Source organism: Marmota marmota, unplaced genomic scaffold (assembly GCF_001458135.2).
Source record: "Marmota marmota marmota unplaced genomic scaffold, marMar, whole genome shotgun sequence".
NCBI lineage: Eukaryota > Metazoa > Chordata > Mammalia > Rodentia > Sciuridae > Marmota > Marmota marmota.
Window position 1 is genome coordinate 1,037,565 of NW_026000016.1, and position 17,970 is coordinate 1,055,534.

The following is a 17,970-nucleotide window of genomic DNA, read 5'->3' on the forward strand; positions in this document are numbered from 1 at the left end:
CCCCCCCCCCCCCAGTTTATAAGCATGACTTTCTTTAAAAAAAAAATTATAAAACTTTGAAGAACCTAATTAATGGAGAGCCAATTCACATTTATGGATAAAAATGACAATATGATTACAAAGTGATTTCCTTCATATTAATCCACAGACTTAAAAGCAATCCCAAACATTATATCACAGAGTAAGCTTCTTCTTTTCTTCTTCTTCTTATTATTGCCTGTTGAATTTCGTATAAAATTTATGTGGAAGAGAAAGGTCCAAGAATTGTCAATTCTGTGCTAAAGAATATGGTGGGATGACACTTCAAACCGTATTATTATTTATTTTTAACATTATGGCAGTTGAGATTAGCATAGCACTGACATGGAAAAGGAGTTCTGAAATAGACCAAATCACTTGTAGAAAAGTGATTTATGACTGAGCAGGCATTTCAGACTGAGGAGAGAAAACAAGCTATTCAAAAAAAATGGCTCAGGAACAAAGATATTCTGCATGAAATCAGATCATTACCTCACTCCATACACAAAAACTGAGTCCAAAGAAATTGAGGGATTAAACATGAAATACTTGTTAAAACTATTAAAAGTAAAGGTAGAAGATTTTTTTGTTGTTTTGTTTTGTTTTGATTGATTGATTGATTGATTGATTTTGTGGTGCTGGGGATTAAACCCAGGGCCTTAAGAATTCTTTTTGAACCCAGGGTAGCAAAGGATTTCTTAAAGCAAGATCCCCAAAGCACAAACCTGACAGAAAGGAGACATGTCTGACTTGATTAAAATGGAGAATGCTTTATAAATGTGACCAGAGTAGCTACCAATCGGTCTTTCATCAATGTAAACAACAAAAAACGAGATAAAGAATATATAAAGCCCTCTATAAATGCACTGAAAAAGACAACTTGATTAGAAACTAGTCCACAGCCACGCACAGCCATTTCACAGATAGAAACTAGAGGTCAAAATTATAGAAAAAGTGTTCAGTTTTAAGGGAGGGGATACTCAGGATTTAAATCAGGGATAGTTTTCCACTGTACTATATCCCCAGCTCTTTTTTTATTTTGAGACTGGGCCTCACTAAATTTCTGAGGCTGGCTTCAAATTTGTGATCCTCCTGCCTTAGCCTCCCAAGTCGCTAGGATTATAGGCATGCACCACTGTGTCCTGGCAAGTGTTCAATTTCTAAAATAATTTTGGAAATCCAAATGAGACTACAAAGAGAATTGAACTTTATATTTGCTAGGTTGGAAAAACATAAAGCTGATGATAATAAGTGTTACAAGACTACAGGGAGAAAAGGAAGACTCCTACCATAATGGCTACGAGTGTAAATTGGACAACCCTTTTAAAAACTACATATAATAACCAATACAGGCACACATACATTAACACCCCACGATCCCACTGCCACTTACACATACTCTAGATAATTTCTTGAACATGTGCACATGTACCAATGACTTCCATAGCAAGAATGTTTGCAGTGACTCAAATGTCCACTGACAGAACAAATCAAGTGTGGAACATCCTATACTGGATCGTGAATGTTGGTAAAAGTAAGTTTCATCAACACAAATAGACGTGGATTTTACCTACTTAATGTTGAGCAAAAAAGCAAGTCACAAAAGAACACCTTATTATTCTAACTGATGGTTTGAAAACACAAAAACTAAGCAATATGATGAATGGAATACAAACACATAGTACCATAAAACATAACCTATAGGAAAGGAGTGAGACACACCAAGAGCAGCATAAAGGAAACCTTCAGAAAAGGGGTTGGTCAACGGCAGGACAACCTAGGAGCCTATACAGCTATCAGCAACATGCTGTGTGTTTAATTACAGATGGAGAATAAGAGGTTTTTTTTTTTTAATCTATTATAAATTTTCTTATGTATATAATTTATTGAAATATAATTGAAAAATAATATATATTCTATATAGCTTTATATATATTATAGAAAATTAAAATGTAATTGAAAAGCTAGATGGCATCTTATTTTCCCAAAATTTTATTATAGGACAATATATTTGTGACCAACATCCACAGAAAACATTGCTAATACTTATCAGTCTTTAAGGATAGCATATTTATCAGCACATAAGAGAAAAAAAAAAAAACTCTTTACAAGAGTCAACATGCCATATAATTTCATTTCTCCCCAATCTTGATTCTCATGTTACAATAGCAAACTCAACAATCCAATGGTCTATACAGGGTAGCAGACATGTTTATGTCACATGCTTAAGCCCTTTATATCACCATGTTCTCTTCACTAATTATTAAAAAGGTGACAACACTCAAACTTTGCATGGGCCACATATTCAGGATATTTATATACACACACGTGCACACATTTTACTGGAACAATGCCCAATTTATTTATAATCTCATCATATTGCAGAATAGCTCCTCAGATTCTGGGCTGCAATGGAAACTTGCCCAAAGAAGGCAATAGAGAGCTTTGGCAGCTGCCCCTCAGGAATCCTTCTTCTTCATGGTAGAGACCACCTCGGCTCCTCTATGTGGCTCCTACTATGTCCTTCTCTACCTCACACCTGGTGCACTATTATGGAGGGTGAAGTAGGCCCCACTATGCCAAACAGGACATTTTCTTAAAAGACCTCATTGTAGTAACTCTGCCAAAACCTATTAAGGTTTTTTTGTTTGTTTGTTTGTTTTTTGCTAAAGAATGCAAGGAAGCAAACCCTATCTATCACTCATGACACTGGGCATGCAGAGATGAAAGTGAATGGAATCATTTCTCTGGAGAAAATTCTGATTTTGTCATATATTCAAAGGCATTCACAATTCAGAAAAAAAGGTAAAGAATGCTGTTTTGAAAAGTTCCCAACAAGGGTGCCATATTGATATTATAATAAACATGCCCCCCCCCAGGTCACATGTAGTGGTGAAAATAAGGCATAATCTTGGTCACATAAGTTATGAGATAAAGATGGCAAAATGTGATTACAGCCAAAGTTTTAGGATTCTGTCCACACATTCCCTGTGACTCAGCAGGTCATGCGATTCACTCAGTTCATAAATATTTATGAAGCCTCCAGAAAGGAAATAACTTTAAAATGTCAGCAGGACAGGTCTCGGTTCAAGTTGTGTATGTTTGGGGAGAAAAACAAATAACTCAATATGATATCATAAAGGCTGTAGGAGAAGCATCGAAGAGTTGTTTGAGGGTGGGAGGTGACAAGTGAGGTGATGGGTAGTTGGTGAGACAGAGTGACAGCCATGCCAGACCAGAGCAGATGGTTGCTGAATGGTAGGGAATCTGTCAATGGAACCTTGAGTCTTTGGGAAGGAAAAGCTCCTTTTGCTGCAAACATTCAACATTTCATTTATTTGTTCCAACATCCAAAAAGATGGCAGGTCTTGTTTCATCCAGGGAAACAGAATTATCCCTCTGCAACCCACATGCAGGAGAACCTCTGGACAGCTAATCAGTGATCTAGCTATCTATCTACGTCAGATAACTAATCTAGGCAAGAATAAACAGGAATAATGTGGTGATTATATTTTATGGGAGTTAACACAAGATCAAGCAACTCAAAAGCTCACAGACGAGTAAACCAACGGAGGCATGTGGCCAGGCTAAAACACAGAAAAGATTACCTCCCACTATCGGGTATGTTTTAGTTTTAGGACATTTTAGTTGGGTTCATGTTCATGCAGAACACTGAAAAATCTTCAAACCAAACATCGAAATTGCTAGTCCTTGACAACTGTTTACACTAGAACACACTTAACAGCTATAGCACGTGAAAGTATTTAGAGGACTGTATATTTGCCCAATCCTCTGCCTCTACACTAGACTAAACACTATAGCTAAAACCACAACTCTTGAGAATTTATGTGGTAATCTCCTCAAGTATCTGAAAGCAAAGGAAAACACTCCACATACTTAGGGCAATGTCCCATAGTTCTTGGGCACCAGCCACTCTCACTGGAGGAAGGCTGCATTATAAAAAGAGGTTCTTATAATTTGTATATCCTTTGGGCTGGGGGGAACCCTGAAAATATAAGCCAAGATGTATGGTTATCAGCTGACCATCTCTCTGGAGAAAACTCTGATTTGGTCATATATTCAAAGGCATCCACGATTCAGAAAAAAAGATAAAGAATACTGTTTTGAAAAGTTCTTTCAACAAGAGTGCCATATTGATATTATAATAAACATTTCTCAGCCAAGGAAAGGGCATATATATTTAGGGAAATGCAAAAATTATATCAAGGACTATGATTAGAAATATCTATTTTTATAACTCATACTGATAGTTCTTCTTGGGCCAAATCAGCAAGGGCAGAGGGACCTTTACCAGTATCAAGACATTTTACATACAGATGAACTTAGAGGTGAAAATTATTTTAAATTACTCAAACAGTGTTTTAAAAAATATTTATAGTTGTAGATGAGCACAATAACTTTATTTTGTTTATCTTTTTATGTGGTGCTGAGGATCAAACCCACATGCAAGGCATGGGCTCTACCACTGAGCCACAATCCCAGCCCTCAAACAACATTCTTTAAAAAAAAAAAAAAAATCCTGCTTTGTATTTTGCCAAAACATTTGCCATAAATATAATATTAAAACCAAATGGTTTGAGTTTGACAAACTTAAACGCCTAGAATACTTGGAAGAGATTTAAAATATTATTTTGAGTATAAATGTGTCTATGTTTAAAAATTTTTTTAAAAACAATCTTTTCAGTTCTTTAGGTGTATTTCCTGGAACATAAATCCCTATGGAGAGAGTCAAACTCACATGAAATGTCAAATGAAATTCTGTGCTGAAGATGTACTTATAGGTGAAACTTCAATTAGTAGATGGAGATGGTGAATTTTATGTATCAACTTGATTGCACTGGGGAGTGCCCAGATTAAACAGTATTTCTGGTTATGTGTGTGAGGGTGTTTCAGATGCAATTAGCATTTAAGATGGTGGACCCAATAAAGTGGATTGTCTTCCCAAGGATGAGTAGGCATCACCCAATCTGCTGGGGTCTTGAAGAGAAGAAAAGATGGAGAAAGGAAGAATTGACATCCCTCCCCTCTACTTTTTATCCTGTCTTCCTGCATGAGCTGACCTGGGATATCAGTTTCTTCTTTTCCTTGAACTAGAATTTATATCATTAGCTGGTTCTCTGGCCTTTTTATTCTGGCTGGAATTATACCATCAGCTTTCCTAGGTCTCCAGTTTATAGATGGCAGATCATGGGACTTCTCAATCTCCATAATCATGTGCACCACTCTCTTACAAGGATACATCTCTACATATGTCTCTATTACATCTATCTTTTTATCTCTCACTGGTTATTTCCTGAAGAACCCTAATACAAAGACTCAAGCTCCAAGAGTAGGTCTTGGTTTTCTAGCAAAAGATTAAAGCTGCAGTACACAGCCTTTAGTGTATTAAATCTAAATAAAACACTTAAGATTTGAATATACCCTTTATCAGAGAGCTGGGCACAGGTACACACCTGTAATCCCAGCAGCTAGGGAGGCTGATGCAGGAGGATCGCAAGTTCAAAGCCAGCTTCAGCAACTTAGCAAGGCTCTAAGTAACTTGGAGAGACTCTGTCTCTAGATTAAACACAAAAAAGGATAGGAATGTGGCCCAGTGATTAAGCACACTGGATTCAATCCCTAGTCAACCCGACCCCGCAAAAAAAAAAAAAAAAAAAAGCCTTTATCAGATGTTTGATTATTTGGATAAGAGGGTGATGACTCCTCTGCTACCCCTGAAATTCTACCTCTGAGGTCAACCAGATGACTCCTAAACCTTAGTGACAGTTCACATTAGCTGTGTGCTGTGGCCCAGTGTAACACCCATTTCCTCGCATCTTTAAAGTGCGGAGTGAATATGATGGTATTGTACACCACTGTACGGTATTTTTTCAATGTCCTCTTAGATGAGGGAGCAAGGCTTCATCATTTTGTACCCCCTAGCCTCATATACCAAAGATAGATGACCGCTATCTTTATTTAAAGGGGTTCTATACCCCACTTTCTGCATCCTTTGAGTGACTATTATGTGCTTCAGGCGACTTCAACGCACGAGAGGAAGCCAGTGGCCATATGCTCAGAGCACAAGCAAGCTACAGTATCCTGTGTGACTGTTCAGACTTCCCTGTTCCATCAGTCACGGGCAAAGATCTCCTTTAATTCTGCTGAATGCATTTGACACTGGGATCCTTGCAAAAAGACAGTGTAACTTAACACTTGTCTGTAAGGAATGCAGGGTGACTCAACTCTCAGGTAACAATTGGCCCAATAAATATTTCATTCAAGGGTGACTACAGTTCTTCTAAGGAGACAAAGTCATCATGGTTTAAAACCCAGGCAATAGGGCTAGCTAGACTGAACACTAGTCTGTCTACATTTTTGTCTCATTTATGCCCAACTCACTTCCTGTCCCATCCAGGGAGGGAAAGGCCTCAACTATTCAGGAATTGACACTTTTTTTTTTTTTTTTAAGCAATGGGTGTTAATCTTGCAAACAAATACCAGTACAAATAACTCTTAGTAAGAAATCACTAGAATATAAATAACTTTGATAAGTTATGTGATTCATCTTCCTTTCTAAAAAAGGGTTTTTAAAAAAAGGAAAACTTTGTCACAAAATTTCTTTTAAAACCATCACGAAAGCTGTTTCCTAATCTTTCTTTCTAGCACCTTCTCATCTCTCTCTAGTCAACAGGAACATTTAAACTCATATTTGTCTGTTAAAAGTTTTAGATTGTTTCTAAGGAAAAAAAAAGATGAAAGGAACCGACACTTAGTGAAATCTCTTTTCAAGTCATTTCGTTATAATTTCCACTTTCTCTTCTTCATCCTACTTAAGATGTGTGTTTTTTTCCTCTAGCATCTTGATACAACCTGTTTCCTAGATATTCAATTATTTTCCCTTTTTTACAGGAAGAATTCAATTGAAATAGTTTCAAGTACATTTTATTTATATTTCCATTTAACTAAGAATAGAGTATAATCATCCTGAAATTGCTTCCTTTAACTAAAAACTTATTACATTCAAGAAAAAAGGCAAGTGTTTTTTCTTGTGAATTCTACTGGTACTTTCTAGACTCAAGAGAAAAGAAAAAAAGTACAGGTATTATTTTTACTTTTAAAATTGTTTTGAAAATTAACTATTTTCATCTTTACAAAGGAAAAAAATAGTTTTCCCCCCTTTGATTCCTCCAGAGCATTAAACAAAGAGGAAAAATTAAGACATTTATAGTTTATGTTCTTCTAAAAGGGGCTCATGGATTAGATGAATGAATGCAGGATCAAAATCTTGATCCTTGCCTGAATTCTGCTCTTAGGAGATAAGTGACCTTGGGCACAATGTTTCAATATCCATCAATTTCCTCATCTATAAAATGGGATTATTATGTTTCCTTATTTCCTGAGTAGTTTCATGGACCAAGGAGTGTATACAATGGGAAGTTAAACACTGAGACACTATATAAACACAAGTTGCTGATGGCACAGCTTAAGAGGCTCATTTAAAAAAAAATCCATATTAAAAAACAAACAACAACAACAAAAATACTTTAAAGCATTATTCACAATAGCCAGAGGTAGAAGCAGCCCAAATGTCCAATGACAGATGGATAAAATAAAAGTCAACATGGCCATAGAATACTTAAAAAATAAAAAATAAAAGTAAAAATCATTTTCCAAACCTTAGCAATTGACTGACAGGGTGAAGACTGCTATGCAGATACCAGGTTGGAAACTCAATCTGCCAGAGAGAAATATCTTCTGGATATTAACAATACCTTGCAAGATTTGAGACATACTGGAGTGACCACCTTTTGATCCCTCACCTGAACATTTCCATAGGCTAACAAAAGTTGTGACCATTTTGATTTCTATCAGTTTCTCATTGCTGAACTTGCCTCAGTCCTATTTATCTCCCCCCAAAGAATGCTAAACTTCACTCATCCACTTCTTGTCATGAAGAGCTCAAGTTTACCCCTTCTCAGCAGAATGTTGAGGTCTAACTGACCTGTGTATTCTGATTAGCAAATCTATTCTGCACACCTGTCCTCTCAAAAACAAAACAAAACAAAAAACAAACAACTCCCCCCCACACACCAGCCTTTTGCTCTTGTTATAACTTCATTTACGGTCTCTTGATTTACAAGATAATCAAAGAAACATGGCATGTATATTGAGTGGAATATTACAGAGTCTTAAAGAAGGAAATAAATTATCATACATGACAACATGGATGAGCCTTGAGGACATTAAGTTAAATGAATTAAGCCAGCTATAGGACAAACAATGTGTGATTGCACTTACATGAGGAATCTAATTTAGCAGTCAAGATTATAGAAACAGAAAGAGAATACTGGTTGGCCAGGGGAAATGGGGAGCTATTGTTCAGATGGGTACAAAGCTTGTTTTCTGGGATGAAATGTTCTAGGAATCTGTAGCACAGTAATGGCAGTACAGTGACCCCACTGAACTATTCACTTAAAAATGGTTTCAGAGGGTAAAAAGCAAACAACCTTGAGAAGAGTTATTTTAAGATAAATTGAGAATCAAGTGAGATTTAAAACAAAACTAAATCAGCCTTTATTGGACTCTTTCATTAGCAGTCACCTTGTTCACCTTACAGAAGTACATTGCTGGCTAGCAAAGGCTGTGTCCCCACAGAGACATTCAGATGACAGCAGGGGCATTTGTCACCCAGGTTGCCCTCTAAGCCTTCCCCACACCACCACTGAGGTCTGCCTGCTCATCATTCTTAAAGTATCTGGCTCACAGGGCTGTTGGTCTGACACTGCTCAGTCCAGTGACACACGTTTCTAGCCCTCACCATTAGACCACAAGCTTCCAGAGAGAGAAATCACATCTCAGATTGCTTCTCCCCACACTCTCACTCAACAGCACACATAGTTCATCAAATGTTAAATGAGTAGAATGAAATATCAAATTTGCCTTTTTTTTTTTTTTTAATTTAGCTGTTTTGGGGCAGAAACTTATTAGATCAGAGAGGTTGACTAATTTAAGTTCTGCACAGAGGTTTTTCTGTTGTTCTCTGTTCATATCTAGAAAAAGGAAGGGAAGAATCCTGTATTTATAGCTGTGTTTACAATGATACAAAGATATTCAGTTACAGCTCTTTAAGAGAGAGAAAAAAAAGATTTGAACCACAAAGTTTATAATAATCCTTCCCCAATCCATTTATGGTTTTGAATAGCCAGAAGTCTTTATTATGTTAACATTCCTTACGAGAGTTCTTAAACAAGAGTGCAATTTTAAGTGTGGGCAAACCCTTAGTCCTCTCCAACGTCCATTAATAAAAACCATCAATGTATCTTTAGGTGTGTGTGTGGGGGGTAGACTGGGGATTGAACCCAGGGCCTTGTGCATGTGAGGCAAGCACTCTACCAACTGAGCTATATCCCCCAGCCCACCATCAATGTATCTTACGAGACTGTTGGGTTCAAATATCAGGTTCTTTTTAAAATGTGTGATTCTCATCCACAGGTAGATTGCCAAGATAAATATAATCCTACAGAAATCAAGAGCAATGTATAATTTTATTCCAGAAATATTCAGGTGTTAGAAAACAGCCTATGAGAAGAAGAAGAAGGAAGCAGTATCAATCTTCTCCAGACAACTAAGGGGTCTCTTCTGCGGTGACAGAGAAGTATAGCAACATCTTTACTGTCAAGGGGCTCAGAGTCACAGTTCAGGAGGCAGAATGCATGCCTTGGTCGTGGGGACAGATGGGGGTACAATCCGACCTGCCACAATGAGCTACCGGGAGACCAACTGAGAGTGTCAACCTCAGTGACACCCTGCTCAGGTCTGCAGCTGCTGGACATTACAAGTCTGTCTTACAGCACTTACCAAAAAAAATCAGAAATAAATAATGCTAACAGGCTAGAAGCCATATAAAACAGCAGAGGAAGACTACACTTAATTCAAAGGAAACCAAGACTTGAGTTTCAAAACTTGACGGACTCCCCATTTGACATGGAACCCCTTAACAGCAGGAATCGTGCATTCCAGTCTCCTGTGCCCATTATAAGAGGACCAGGGCAGGAGGAGAAGGTTCTAAGACCCCTGTATTTAATAGGTACTTAACATGTTCATTCAGTTACTACTGCAATCCTGAGAAGCAGGACGTACTGGCATTTCACAAATGGCAAAACTGAGCTCACCACATAATTTCTCAAGAGGTCAAACTGCCAGTCCATGGCAGAGAGGGAATGTTTCACTGAGTGGATAGTTCACTGAGTAAATATTCCCTATCTGATCCTTCACAGGAAAAAAAAAATTGCTAATTTCTGGACCAAGGCTTTAGACATGGGAGGAGGAAGGTAACACCAAAAGAAAGAGGAAACAGAAAGGGTTGGAGGGAAAAGATAAGGAGCCCCATTTTTTAAACCTATGGCAGAAGTGATAATAGATGCCCAAAAGACAAAGACCTGAGATGCTAACACTAGGGAGAGAAGTCAGAACCAAAGGTGCGGGTTTATAATGACGGCTGGAACCTTGAGAGGAGGAGACGGTAAAGGAGAAGATGGTGGTGGTTTTGAACTCACTTTGGAGGTAAAAATCTATGTTCAAAGGAAAACTAACCCAGAGATTTCACCCTAAAACATGAATGGGAAAGAGGGCTGTGGGCTAAATCCCAGATGGAACACCCAGATTACAAGCAGCTGGGCACCCCTTTGCCTCCTGAGAAACCCCTGGATTCCCTAGTACTCTGCAGAGCTCGACGTGAACACCAATAGCATGCCTAAGGCCATGAACACCAGAAGGCCAAGCCCTGAGCATCTGGATAGATGGACTTCCACATTTCAGCAGAGGGGACTAAAAGATGATGCTCAAGACATTGAAAAGGAACAAGAGTGGCAGCAGAAGTAGGTTTTGTGTTGTAGCCAGTGCCTGTAAAACCACACTTACTGGAGGAGGAAGACAAGGTTGTGCCTTGCAGAGAAGTCAAGGAAAGCTTAATGAAAGGTCAATGGACTTAGTGATTAGAGAGTCACAAGAGAACATCAGTCAAGAGACAGAGACAGAAATCAGGCTCAAGGGGTTAAAGGGTGAGTGGGGGAGGACTGAAAGAAACTGGGACAAGGTGGAGAAAGTCTGGGTGACGAGGTAAGCAGAAGGAGAGATGAAACAGGATGGTGTGGAGACGTTTCTTCTTCCAAAGAGCTAAGGAAGAAAGAGAGATGGGCGTGGCAGACTGTTTGCAGAGAATAGCTCCACCATACCCCTTTGACTACACAGCCTTGTCATTTCCCATCTGCCCTAGCTCCAAGCTTTGCCTTGTGACTTGCTTTGGCCAAATGACACACAAGGAGACTTGATATCACCCATTGATTTTTGTTCTCTTTTAGGGCCACCCTGAGCCCACAGGTGAACAAGCCCCACCCAGTCTGTTGGAAGATAAAAGATCTCAAAGAGAAGAGCACAACTCCCTGAAGATGACAGCCACCAACCCTCAGACACATGTGACAAGCCATCTCAGGTCACCTAGTCATAGCTCACCTATCAGCTAGCCAACGTTGCCCGGGAAAGAACTATAGTCTGCTTTCAGCCACCAAGCGAACACTGGTTTGTTCTACAGGAAAAATGAGAGAATTTTTCTAGAATTTTCCTAAGAAAATGAATGAGAACGGTGATAGTAAAAGGATCAATAATCATACTGCCCAACAGCATTTCAAAATTCCACAAAGACAGAGCTTCGCTTTTTTTTAAAAAAAATTTCCTTCAAATTGTTTACAATGGGCAGTAATTGGGCATTGAATGTTATTGTTGTCTATTATTATCAACTCACACTGGAGGGGACTGGAACAAAGGCAGCCTTTGGAACTGGACTCTACCTACCCAGCCATAAGCATGAATGAACCGAGAAGCCTAATCAGGCCTTGAGGGCTTCCCTACATTTTTAATTTCCTGTAAGAAAGTTCAATCTAAGCTAATGTATATTTGAGCAATAAACAGATACACGCTGCTGAAAATCAGCAAGTATTTTTTTGTAACATATTTCGCCCTTAGAAATTAGACATTTTGATAAAAATTTAAATTCAGTAGATGGGCGAGAAGATCAGTTGGGGAAAAACTCAGAACCAAAAGGGAGAAAGAAGATTACAAAGAACACTCTCATCAAACATGTGACCAACCAGAGAACCAGAAAAAGAGGAAAATACAGGGGAAGAGATTATCATAGAAAGATGGATTTCTAGAACCAAAGTGACTGGCCCTTCTCAACCAAGAGACACCAAGCGCGAGAAGCAAAGAGCCGCACGGAGACACATCCTACGAAAACATCAAAATACCCAAGAAAGAACAGTTCTCGAAATATTAGAATTACAAAAAACCAAAATGGTACTCAAAGTCAGAAGAGCAATCGTAACACCAGAGCTGGAAGGCAGAAGACCACAAAGAGACATCTTAACCAAACTGATAGGAAACACTTTTTTCCCCTGAATAATATACCCAAACTATTAATTGAGGATAGAATAAAGATATTTCTAGGTGTGGTAAGATCTCAAAAAAGTTAACCTTTTTTTTTTTTCTGGAAGGTTCCATGTTTTCTAGCTGCCAAGCTTTTACTGTTCTCTCGGTGCGTTCCATCCCGATGGCCTAGCTCTACTCCACACCTCCTGCTTTCTACTTCAGGAGCTGACCTTCACATATCCATCCTGTAAAGTCTGATTTTAAGCCATGAGCTCCGCCAGGAAGGATGTCCTGTTCCAGTGAGCGAGGTACAGTCCTTTCTTCTGGATGCTCACTGACCTCTCTAACCCCACAAAGAACTTTGACTTTGCTTTTTATGAACCATGACTTTTCTCCCTAAATAACAGAAGCTTCCTGCTGGCTTAAGACCTGTCCATTTCTCCTCTGTGGCTCTGGTCTGACGGTCCCTCTTACACACCAACTGTGTCCACAATGTCTATGAAATCCATTATGTCCTATCACCCTCTATGTATGAAACACCTATGAAAATATTTTATAGGTGTTCTATAAAACTTTCTAAGTTTTTATAGGAGTCCTGTATATAGGATGATGGACACCATGGATTACTGTAGTAGACATTCAATGACAATAACAATGACTCAGAATTTATTGTTGATCGATTCTCCTATAAAATATCACATTGAACCTATTATATTTCTTCTCCAGTCCTTACCACATCCATATTTGCCAACTCAGTCTCTGCATATAGTGGAGAAAGGATGATTTTTTGAGAAAGGAATAAAGAAAAAATTGGTCTTTAAATTAAAAAGAAGAAAATCATATGACCCAGCAATTTTGCTCTTAGGTGTATATATATGCAAAATGAAAACATATGCCCATGAAAAACTTGAAAAAAAAATGTTCATAACTGCATTAGTCATAGAACCTAGAAAGTAGAAAAGCCCGGGTGTCTTCCAATTGATAAATGTTTAAGTAAAATTTGGAAAATATGCTCAATAGAGTATAACTTGGCAATAAAAATAATGAAGGATAATACATGCTGTAGTATGAACATTAAAACAGTATATAAGTGAAAGCAGCCCGTCACAACCACTCTAACATGAGTCATTTTATATGCAATATTCAAAATAGAACAATCAAGAGACAAAGTTGAATAGTAGTTTCCTAGGGCTAAGGGGATTTGGAAATGATGGGGAGTTAGTTACTGCTAGTGGGCATTTCTATATCAATTCCTAAATCAATTTGAGAAAATTTTCATTGTCTCCCCGAAAAATATTTCAACTCTGAATATTCTAGAAACCACTGACTCATATATACTTTAAATGAGGGAGTTATAGCTCAACAAATTTGCTTTTAAAGAAAGGCTCAATGAGAAAATAAATTCATATATTACTAATCTTTAAAGCAATATCAAAGACCATCAACTTAAACAAGGCAGGGTTTGCAAAGTACGCCAAACCTGGACAAGATCAAAACACATATTTGGGATCAGAAAATACCAACTTAAAAAAAAAAAAGTCATGTCAGTTGATATTTACTTGCCTTAAAATTAAACATAAAATCTGTTCCCCATAGAGTTTAGGAGAAGCCATAACAAAGCATAGTGAGGAGTACAGGGTTTTATTAGCAGCATAGAGTGCCTCCTTATGTAACCTTTTTTAGGTCACTTAATTTCAAAAGGCAGTGTCTCTACTTGCCAATTACCTTACCTCAGAACAGTACTATTAAGGCAATTAATGGGTAATGGAGTTCATCTTTATTTAGGACCAGGATCTGGAAGCATAGCTGAGGTCGATTCTTTTGCATCTACTTATTACATGTCATTTGTAGGACGAGTGAAAACACCAACTTATAAAGTCTTTCTGTCTGAGGGACTATTACATAATAGATGGAGAAAACATTTGATTCTTCCAGAATGAAAGAATTCATATTTTTTAAACTTCAAAAAAGGTCCCACAAAGGTTATTTAAAAAAAATAACCTAAGGAAGAACTTGACATGTACAGTTTCTCGTTTCCATTTTTTTCCTCAAGGATATTAGAAGAAGTCAGACCTACAAAACCATGATTTTAACGTAAACTTACTTCCTAGTTCTTTTTTAGTCTTTCAGAACACATTTATGTACTCTCCCTGGAATAAATAATTTGAATACAACAAAGGTTTAAGACGCTGACCCCTTTTTAAAGAAAAATTCATGTAAATAAACTATTTTCATTCAATATAAGAAATGGCCCTTCAATTATTGTGTCCGTGTTTGATTTCTCTTTTTCTTCTGTTTTCTACATCATGTGCAACTGTAAACTTTTTAGACAGTAATGATAAGCCATATGGACCTGGTTTTTATTAAAATCAACATTTTGATCCAGTTAGGTTGAAAGATTTAAAAGTTCTCTGCAGCTGTGTCACTTAATTCATAACTTAAGATTTTACAGCCATCTACAAAAGTCCCCCAATCAGATAAAGATTTTGAAAACCAACTTCATACTACATTGGGATATATGATGACGTGATATGAATCTGAGAAAATGGTATGTGAAAATTTCACGAATAAATTAGCTGCAAATAGAACAATCTTATTTCTGGAATACAAACTGTTATTTCTTTTCCTTGACTTCCTGACACTCAGGTGCAGAATATAGAATGTCGAATATGAATTCTCAGTCGTGGCATATTAACTACCAGAAAACCTGCAGCAATTAACTTTACCAAACATTCATTATTTAACTATTATCTAATTTCAACTGCACAGCATTTCAAACGGCCGATTTTGGCAGAGCAGATTCGTTGATGGCAACTGAGCTGGCTACTCCTTGCTCCACCAGCTCCCAGGGTCACAAAGCCCTCCTGGCTCCTCATGCATATGAGCTGTCTCACATTCACTGCCAGCTTAGGTGAGAACTTTGTCATGATATACAGAAATACTGCTTTTAAGAAGTCAAGGTCTCCTGGCGGCTCCTGAGTATACTACTATGGCAGCTGAGCAAGAGGTCATGAATTACATAAGGACTGCCCATGCATTCAAACCAAATCTCCAAGCCACGATTCCCATAGCAACACACACTGGTTCTACTCATCTGAGAGAAGAAGTGGTGAGAACAAGTGCTGTAATGCTACCCTGATTTTTCCAGCACGATCAACACAATACTTCCTCTTTTTCAAAACCAGTCATTTTTTGCAAAAGAAAACCAACTGGTTTACAATACGTTCACTCAGATACCAAGGGTCAAACAAACATGCCTTAAACATGGACAATAGCTACTGTTCAAACAACTCTATGGGAAAAAAGAATCCAAATCACAATTTCATAGTGAAATAAAATTCAGACTGGAATAAATTCTATATTTCATCTGATTTCCAGTTTCCCTCCTTTATAGGCATAGAGTAGTATAATGGAATGAAGAAGAGTGTGGGATCCCTCAAGGGGAGGATCTTCTGTAACCAATGACACCTTTTGCTTCATTTTTCAAAAGCAAAATATAATGCATTTTTAAAAATATGTCATTATAAAACGCAGAGTGAAATTTCAGGGAAAGATTGCTCAAGACCAAGAAAATAAATATTAGCTTAAAGAATGTTTCCCCCCCCCACCCAACATAGATATGGGCTAGGAAAATGAAGTAAAATATTTGGATGTTAGATACCATTTTCCCTCTTGGTATATTTAGAGATCCTTTTGTGTGTGTGTAAATAAACCACCCACTGATAGAAACAGGTTGCTCAGATTATAGAACAAAAGTGAAGACCAGTCTTACATATCAAACTTCCTTCTATCAAAGGGAAAAAAACACTCCATTAATTTTATCCTTTTAAAATCAGACAATGTAATACTCTTTAAAGAGAAATTTCCACAGGTGGTTCATCACAGGCACAGCCCAACTTGCAAAGAAAGGCCTTGGCAAGGAAGAAATGGTTTTACCTTTGCTTTTTCCAACTGTGCCTGGGCCTGTCGTTCAGCTTCTCTGCGCACTGCCTCCCGGTCCTCCTCCAGAGACACATCTGAATCGGATGGACGGCTGGTGTAGGAGTCTGCCGAACCCTGGAGAGGAAAATGTATATATTAAAATAGATTCAAGGCATGATGTTTGCATTGGGAAAGTCTCACTGACGTGGCGGTTTGCTTCCTCGATTGTGCTATAAATTCCTGAAAAGATGAAAAAATAATCCATTTTACAGCAACCCAATCTGGAAAAACATACTTTGCAATGCAGACCCTTCACTAGGTTACTTGTGTCCACCAAGTTACCATTCCTTCCCAAGCCTCATATTCCAAAAACTATTCTGGAAACCAAAACAAGTTCCTTTATAATAAAACCAGCTGGGTGGTGCAGTGCAGAGCTGAAGGGCACTGATGGGTTTCAAGGATAGCTTCAAGAACAATCTACATGCTAAAGCAAGTATGCACTTTTGTAGAAAGACATTAAGCCTAACCAAAAATTAAAATAAATAAATAAATAAATAAATAAAAGTCTAATGAGTTATGAATTTGAACTCACCCCCCCCCCCCAAAAAAAAAATGTCACTGCCAGGATGTGACTCCCATTATAATCTTAAGAATCATTTTATACCTTTTAATACACCTGCTACCTTCTCCGGCAAAACTGTAATAAGACATAGCAGCTACTTTCCCTCTTTCAGGAACATATTTTAAAACACCTTTACAGAGATATTTAATAAGAGCTGTCTACAGAAAACACCTGCCTGGAATATCTCCTCTGGCAATAAATCACAACGTAGGAAAAGGAGCTCAAAAAATGATAGGAATCTCCCTAGCTCCCTCTCTTGCAGTCTTGAGCATATTAACTAAATCCAACCACCCTCTCTGCCTGCACTCACTGCAATACAGAAAAGCCAAGAAAACAACGTCTCCCCCAAAGGAAAGCCCTTGAGCTTACACAGATATCAGAATTCTTCAGCCTTCCTCCCTTGGCTCTTTTCAGAAGCCTGATCCAGGTGGCCTTCATTAGCCAGACAGCGCCTTTAACGTCCGCAGCTGCAGCCCGGGGCACAGATTCTCAGTGCACGCTGAGCCCGGGAGAATCCCAGCTCCCTTCCTATCCATGCTCTAGGCAGCCCCTCTGCTCCGTCCCCTTCTGCCAGGGTTTTCACTCCCTGTCCCAGAAGACTCCCATCCAAGGAGATTCTTATTTTTCCCCTTCCAAGAGTATCAGCACACACTCGAATTCTTTATATGTCTTTTAAAAATAAAAAAAAAAAAAAACCCTTCAAGTGCAAAGCCCGGCATCATCAACTAGGTTCTAAACTTAATGCATCTTATTACCCTAAATATTCTCTTCCCTGCTCCCCTGGTCCCCTGCTCTTGGATTGTTGAAGGAAATTAGTTGTAAGAGGACCTTTAAAAAAAAAAAACAAAAAACACCTAGTGCAAAAAACGTATGCAGTGACATTTGCAAGTGCAAAGTTCAAGCCTTATCTTTTCCCTCCAACCCTTTCTGTTTCCTCTTTCTTTTGGTGTTACCTTCCTCCTCCCATGTCTAAAGCCTGTCTC

General features: G+C 38.1%; 1 protein-coding gene and 1 non-coding gene across 16 annotated transcripts in view; both read right to left on the reverse strand.

Moving 5' to 3' along the window:
- The window catches only part of Cacnb2 (calcium voltage-gated channel auxiliary subunit beta 2), a 356,004-nt gene that overhangs the window by 103,899 nt on the left and 234,135 nt on the right, over window positions 1–17,970 (reverse strand). For 13 of the 15 annotated variants that reach the window (XM_048809024.1, XM_048809027.1, XM_048809023.1 and 10 more), the window contains one exon: window positions 16,381–16,500. In XM_048809024.1, the coding sequence (XP_048664981.1) occupies window positions 16,381–16,500 (120 nt within the window). Of the gene's footprint in view, window positions 1–16,380; window positions 16,501–17,356; window positions 17,890–17,970 lie in introns of those variants that run through there. The other 2 variants (XM_015483399.2, XM_048809029.1) reach the window with 1 other exon arrangement.
- Window positions 9,358–9,432, reverse strand: Trnav-cac. The gene has a single exon. It is a non-coding gene; the product is annotated as a tRNA-Val (tRNA).